Genomic DNA, 7706 nt, shown 5'->3' with positions numbered 1-7706 from the left:
TTTACAGAAGCTTCTCAGTCTCAGGAGGTCCCATTTATTCAATGAGGCCCTTAATGTCTGTGCTGCTGGGGTTATACATAGGAAGTGATCTCCTTTTACTTTTACTGTGTGTGAGTTGCCTTCCTGTTGCTGAAATAAGACACCATGGCCAAAGCAACTTAGAGGAGAAAGGGTTTATATAGGCCTATGGTCCAGAGGAGTAAGAGTCCATCATGGCAGGGAACTATAGCAATGGGTAGTAGACACAGTGGCTAAACAGCTGAGAGCTCCCATCTCCAACTGCAAGCAAGAAGCACAGAGAATGAACCAGAAATGGCAGAGGCTTCTGAAAGCTCAAAACCAGTAACATACTTCCTCCAACAAGACCCCAGCTTCTAAGTCTGCCCAAACAGTGCTATCAGCTGGTCACAGAACATTCAAATGCCCCAGCCTGTACTCCTCATTCACACCACAGCCCCTAGCAAACAGCTTAGTAGATTCCCATAAATACCCACACGAGGGGTAGCTGTTGTAGATGGTTAATCAACCCAAAGTCTTCCCTTCATGCATCTGAGGAAATAACCTAATTGGATGCCCCAAAGAAAGGTTTGATTTAACCTTGACAACTGTCCTTGAGGGGGGCTTGTCCTCAACATCTCCAGATATGAACTAATTTGAGCATGTAATGACACAGAATCAGGCCTGTGTAGGTCCCGTGTTGAGGAGCTGACACCACGGGGAGGAAAGACCTCTTAAAAGCAGGCAGTCTCACAGCTCACCTCCCAATTCTTTCTCTCCAGGTTCCGTGTGGGCTTCAAGCATGCCTTTCGCTGCTGCCCCTTCATCAGCGCCGGTGATTATGAGGGGCTGGAAATGAAATCCACCCGATACCTCCAGACCCAGGGCAGCGTGTACAAGGTCAGTCGCCTGGAGACCACCATCTCCACTGTGGTGGGAGCCCATGAAGAGGAGCCAGAGGAAGGCCCCAAGGTCACACCCTCATCCCTGGATCTCACCTCCAATGGCTCGTCTCGCAGCAACTCGAAAACCATGACAGAAAGTTCCAGCTTCTACTCTAACATGCTGGCCTAGGCAGCGGGCACGTGTCAAGGACACAGCCACCAGCCCATCCTGTGTCTTGATTCATTTATTTATGGACGTCTTTGCTCTGGAATCTATTGGAAATACCCTAACACTGGAGCTTTTGGGAAGGATCATGATGGTCTAAGGAAAAGATTCCATGTTGTATTCAATCTGGATTCCTTCCTGTCCTTGTCAACCATCCTCCATGAGTGTGACCCAAGGCACATCAGTGAGCGTCTATAAAAGGAGAAGGCTGGACTTGATCCCCTGCTGTCATCCCATGATTCCAGAAATGACATCATCTGCATGCAGGTGCTCATCTAGGGAAGTATTCTGCAGTAATGACTCCAACGGACCTATTCACCTGGAGCTTCTGCCTTTCTTCTGTGAAGTCATTCTCAGCCGTGTGCAGACTAGCTCCCACCACTCCAGCCTCCAGCTAAACAGTGTGAATAAGAGAGGGTGCCACATAAACCCTAATGAATGTTGTATCTTCCAGCTAAGCACACATGAATAGAAGACACATATATACTTTTTTGTGACATCTCAATAGTCAATTCATTTAAACATCATGGGATTGACAACTTCGGGTTTTTTTTGCATTGTGTCCCCAATGCAACCAGTTCTGGCTGACTATGTCTACAGAGGCCAGATGATGTGTATTCTAACCAAAAGCCAGGATACCCATGCCAGACTTGACCTATCTGGGCCTCTTTCCTTTTTTTATAAAGGAATAGGGCTGAACCAAATACTCTAAGTATCCCTTTGAGTCTCAGTGTTTCCTGATACAATGATGCATACATTTTGTTTTGCCTCTATCTTATCTATCTCTCTCTCTCTTTCTCACACACATACACATATACACACATAAACACATGCAGATAAAAATTAAAAAAAAACAATGACAATCTCAGAAATACTAGGAGTGGCAATTCCTAGAGATGAGTGTGTGTAAATATTCTCCATTGATTCAAAAACTCTGATCCAAAAATTCCTTCTCCAGGAAGGTTCTGGTCTTTGATAGAGCAGAGGACTTCATAGGAAACCTTGGATCTCTCCAGCAGGCTGCAGTAAACTACAGTCCACCTCTGAGAACAGTGTACTGGAGGTGTGTGAGTTTCCTGCCCTGGCTGCCCCTATCTTTGTGCAGGGATCATAACTCAGATTCTTCACATGTAGAGTGAGGAGGCTGCCCTCTGCAGCTACACTCTTGGAAAGAGGAGCCTTGCATCTTACCTTCGGACTCTGGACTTTGCCCTCTTGCTCCTCTTGCTGCTCTCTGTCTATAAGAGGCTGAATGATCCACCAGCCCCAGGACACTTAGTCTGCCAAGAGCGGAGACCTGAAAGCTCCACGTCCTGATACAGGTTCAGGATCTTTTGCAGGTGAGCACACCATCTCTGTCTCCCAGTTGTGGCCTTGTGCAGATGTGGCTGGAAGCCAAAGCTTCCTGTAACATCCATGAATATCCTCATGGTTCAGATAATTGGATGCACACAAGCTCCATCCATCATGTCAGAGAGAACAATGCCATCCACAACCAGGTTTTGTAGCTTTTGCCAGCCTTGTTGTATCTAACCGTATGTGGGAACCAGCATGCCTGGGGGAGGCAATGACTATATAGAAATGGTATAAGCCAGAAAAAAATGAATGAGAAGCATATTCTGTAGAGCATCATGGGAAATAGTTAATAAACTATGTAAATCCTGCTCAATGGCATTCCATGAATGGAAAATTAAATGGGGGGCAACAAAAGTCAACGCCCAAATTGGTAACTATACTTCCAATAAAGAGTCTTTCTATGTATGGATGCAAAATAATTTGGTTATGAAAAAAACCCAAGAAGAAAACAGCAAGCACGGAAGACATCCCATCTGCAGACGAGAATGTGAGGCTGATGCTGGCAAGGATCTACGCAGCCCCTGCTCTGCACTTTTCCCTGAGCTGAGGAAACACAGCTCCTTCCACCCCCAGGAGCTTCCAGTGCCTGCCATTCCTTATGCACCAGTCCTGGTGAAGCCAGGCCGCTCACTAGACCTGGAGGCACTGAGAAGCAGAATCTTCCTGGGGTTTTAAAAACTGACTTTCAACAAGGGGACTCAAGCGAAGGGGTAGAGCTTTCAGAGAGCCTCTGTAGTGGCAGTTCTCTGCAGCAGCTCTGAAGGCAGTCAACAGTCAGCCCAGCGGACCTTAGGGACTGAGATGAGCGATTTCATCCCATGTGTAGTAAGAGGGAAGACAAGACGAGCCTGGGCTTTATGGCTATGGCAAAGCATCCCTTACAGAGGACCAGCGAGCTTCCCACTGCCCCTGCCCCAAAGTCCGTTAAATTTGTAAAAATGTTGTCAATGCCTGTGTGTGAGAACACTGTGCTTTGTGCTCTGTGCATGGGTCTCTTATCGAGATGTGTCATCTTGTGTTTATCTCCTGAGTTTCCTTGATGTACCCTCCAGTAGTGTTAGATGGGGAGACACCCTGGGGCTATTCTTCCTGTGTTACCTCTCACCTGTTGAATCCCAGTGCCATTGGCATGCTCCTGCTGGGCCAGTCCCCTCCTGCCACTCTTCTTTCTTGGAGAGGAGCTCTGAATCATACCTCGTACTCAATGGAACTGAGGGGCGGGAACCTTTATGGGAGGAACACCCGTTACCCCTCAGCAGAATGCTAATACAATGGGCTGGATGGAATCCTAGGAGAGGAGAGGACTCGGGCCTGGGGGAACTGTCCATGGAGAGGGCTCACTCCTGAGGCGTCTGTGCTTGGGGCCTGGGATGCTGGATAAAAGCTCTTACGGGAATAAAATGTGCTTTCAGCCATCTCGTGTCTATGTCTCTTCTCTGGGGAACAGGAAGGAACACTACTGGGGTTGGAGTGGGACAGCGTTGGGAACGCTCACAAACTGCACACCCAGGAGGATGAAACCCAACACCATGGTGGCATAGATATGGATTGGCAAGATCTGGAATGTGTTTCCAGACTGGGAAACAGAAACTTGGGGTGGGATTATGTGGCAACACCAACAATGTAATGTCACCTATGAAAAGAGAGGTGCGGTCCATGGGTAGATGGCAAGGCAGTCGGATGTAACAGAGATGCCCTGGAGGCAAGGTCAAGGCAGATCATGTGGGAATCAAGCTAAAGGGCACAGCAGGAGATAGGGGAGGACTTTAGATCACCTCAGGAATGGAGATAGGGTGTTGGGGTTTGAATGAGAAGCATCTCCTATAAGCTTGAGTATTTGAACATTTGGTCCCCAATTGGTTGTGCTATTTGGGGAAGTGGTGGAACCTTTGAGAGGTGGAGCCTTGCTGATAGGCATATATCACTGCAGGAGGGATATTATGGACTGTATCCTTCTGGAACTGTTAGTTCAAACAAACTGCCATGGTGTTTTAGGAGGGAAAGAAAATCCCAGTGCACACAGAGACTGCTCAAGAGAAGCCCGCATCTGTTTTAGCACAAATTGTCAAGCTGGTACCCACCATGCTCAGTGGGGGTCTTCTGGGGAAGGGGGAAGAAGATGAGATGCTCCCCTTGAGTACTGTGGCAGACCCAATGTGCTGCTCCTGGGCTGTGTGTAGGGCATCAGCTCTCCAAGTTGATCTGTGCCACATAACTGCACAACTGTGCTGTAGTAATAAGAGCGGCGGGGCCCCAGCACCCCAGCCGCCTCCGGCTAGCTTTACCCCGAAATAATTACACGGACACTGTATTCTTTTAAACACTGCTTGACCCATTCTCTTCTAGGCTAATTCTCACATATTAATTTAGCCCATTTCTAATCATCTGTGTGTAGCACCCCAAGGTGCGCTTACCGGGAAGATTCTAGCCTATGTCCATCCTGGGTCGGAGCTTCATCGCGTGTGCCTCAGAGAGCAGAGCTCTCGCCTCTGCCCGCAGGAGTGGAGCATCATGTCTCTCTGAGGCGTCTGCCCCCTCGAGGAGAGCTGTCGAGTCTCTGAGCTCACTTCCTCTTCCTCCCAGCGTCTGCTCCTCCCACCTATGTTCTAACCTATCAGGTCAAGCAGCTTCTTTATTAAATCAACCAATGACCTTCCTCCATCACTGTGCAACGGCTTTGGTCCAGGACCCTGAGTTTACAGGCATGGCTGGACGCTGACGCTGCCGCCGCGGCCGCCATTGCAGGTTGGAAACATGAATGGTGAACACTGTGAGCACTGGCAACCTGCCTGCCTCTGAGGGGACACCTCTCACGGGCAGTGCCACCAAGAGAGCCATGAGACACTGTGGACAGACTTGGCAGTGGCAAAGAGAAGGAAAGGGAGACAGAGACAGCTCCCCATAGGGTGCCCGGAATGAATGATGAAGATGCTCCTTCCTAAATTAAAGCATCTTAGAAAATGGTCCCTGGACAAGCTTCAAGAAATCCACAAGTCTCCTTTAAGATTCCCACATCTCACATGGAAAAATGGTCTCTGGGCATGGGCGGGAGTGGGGGGAGACCATCTGAATATCCTCTAAAGAGATGGTCTCTGGGCATGGGCGGAAGTGGGGGGAGACCATCTGAATATCCTCTAAAGAGATTATTAACCCTCTGCTACCCAGCAAATGGAGAGACTGTGGAGTCTTGGAGTGGGTGAGAAGCCTGAGGCCTTCCAGGCACAGCAAGAGGTAGATGAGCCCCAGAAGAACGAGCCTGGCTGCCAGGAAACAGCTTTGAAATAAAACCACACTTCCTCACAGGCACCAGATGATTCAAAGCTTTAGTCCAAACCAACGAGTCCATGATGAAGGGGTGTGCTCACTCTTCTCCATGGAAAGACAAGTATGTCCCTCGCATAAGCCATGGTGATACTTTAGTTACAGGTCACAGATAAGGATGTGAGGGATAGCTATGAAGACCCCAAAGATGTTTTCATTTGCTCCAGGTTTGTTTGGCCAGTGTCCTAGAGATACTCACCCCAGCAGCTGTAACAGGGCTTGGTAATACTCTCCCCTGGGCTCCCTCAATCCCCCTTGGTACAAGAGTGAATGGACCTCCTCAGCTCTGAACCCCAGAGTGGCAGTTCAGTGAAGGCCTTGAGCACAGGCAGATGAGGTGGGGACATATGGAGAATGTCCCTCTCCATCTTCAAGGCTAAAAGCAACATCTGACCCTGCAGGCAAGGCTCTAAGACACCATCGCATATTTCTACCCAGTTCAGAAGAACAGAGGGGAAGAAAAGAGGCTGGAAATCAGCAGCCTCATGGCGCAGACTGAACGCATTGGTGGCAGGCACCCTGGCTTCCCTCTCAAGCAGTGCAGCTTTCAAGGAGAAAAGATTGAAATAAGCAACAAGAGAGAGGCAAATGCTGGTGTTGCCTCTTCGGCCTCCTCTGGAGACTTCCATTTCGGTTCAAACCTGGATTCTCTGCACTGGATCTCCTGCTTTCTTGTCCTTTTTCAAATTCATTTTTAATTTTAAAATGTTATCAGATATTTGAGAAGTTTGTACATGGTTTAATCATATTCACCCTTTCATCCCTCAGCCCTCTCAGATCCACCCCCACTTTCCTACCCTCCTCAACTTTGTGTTCACTTTGGTCCCCCCATCCCTGTCCAAGGAGTTATCGGCAATTGCTAGCTTCTGGAAGAGGGAGAGTCCATTTTCTCTAAGAGTACAGCCTCTAGGAAATCAACCACACTGCAGGTGAGGGCCACACATCCAAGAATTTCTTCCCCTTTTGTTTCCAATTCGTTTTGCTTGACACTCTGTAATCCAGCACAGTTCCTGTCCCTGGAACACCCCTTCTAACTTCCTCCTTGCTGAAATGTGACATTCCCTGTCACTAATGGAGAACAGGGAATATCCATTGCCCAGTGATGTCACAGTAGTGTGATAGTATTAGGTAAGGAAATGGCTTTAGGGAAGTAATTTGGCCTTAAGGGTGGTGCTTTTATGGTAGGATTAGTGTCCTTAAAATATGACCTATGAAAGAGACAGAGAACTCAACACTTCTCCAGTTCAACCACAGCACCACACCACCCAACCGCTTTCCCACCATTTCCAGTCCCTCCCATAACTCCAATCTCAACCCCACCCCCAATTACTTCTCTAGGCTGAGATGATTTGAAGAGCAGGGCTTCGGTGCTAAACCCAATACTTAAAAGAAGCAGTTGAGGCTTTGGGGAACCTGTTCTCCATGCTGGATCACCTCACCCAGCCTCGCTGCAGGAAGAGGAACTCCATCCTGTCTCAACTTTGTTCAAGCCCACGGGAGGCCTGGCCTTTCTGAATGGAGACTAGGAAGGAGTGGGTAGGGAGGATAGATGGGAGTCCAGGAGGGGTTGAAGAGGGAACTGCAGAAGAGGAAGGGGAAACTGAGGTCAGTATGAAAAACAAATGAAAAATGTTAATTCAATAAAATAGAATAAAGTTGTTTGTATATTGGAATTGCTTCTAAAAATTAAGTTGCTTTAATAATGAATATTATCTTTAAAGCCAGGCATAATGGCACTCAACTTTAATCCTGACACTCAGGAGTCAGAGGCAGGCAGATCTCTGAGTTTGAGGCCAGCCTGGTCTACAGAGTAAGCTCCAGGACAGCCAGGACTACTCAGAGAAACCCTGTCTTGAAAAACAATAAACAAAGAATATTATTCATTTAGTTTTAATGTAGAATGTTAAATTGCTTCCCAAAGA

General features: G+C 48.0%; 1 protein-coding gene across 1 annotated transcript in view; it reads left to right on the top strand.

Annotated features, from left to right (window-relative positions):
• Tacr1 (tachykinin receptor 1) overlaps nt 1-3872 on the top strand; it is a 179919-nt gene extending 176047 nt beyond the window's left edge. The window contains exon 5 of the mRNA XM_005364701.2: nt 780-3872. Coding sequence (XP_005364758.1) covers nt 780-1071 — 292 coding nt within the window. The 3' untranslated portion in view covers nt 1072-3872. The remainder of the gene's footprint in view (nt 1-779) is intronic.
• Nucleotides 3873-7706: the final 3834 nt, after the last annotated feature.

Source organism: Microtus ochrogaster (genome assembly GCF_000317375.1).
Source record: "Microtus ochrogaster isolate Prairie Vole_2 chromosome 14 unlocalized genomic scaffold, MicOch1.0 chr14_random_3, whole genome shotgun sequence".
Lineage (NCBI taxonomy): Eukaryota > Metazoa > Chordata > Mammalia > Rodentia > Cricetidae > Microtus > Microtus ochrogaster.
The sequence above is the reverse complement of the archived record's forward strand: the minus strand, read 5'-3'. Positions and strand labels throughout refer to the sequence as shown.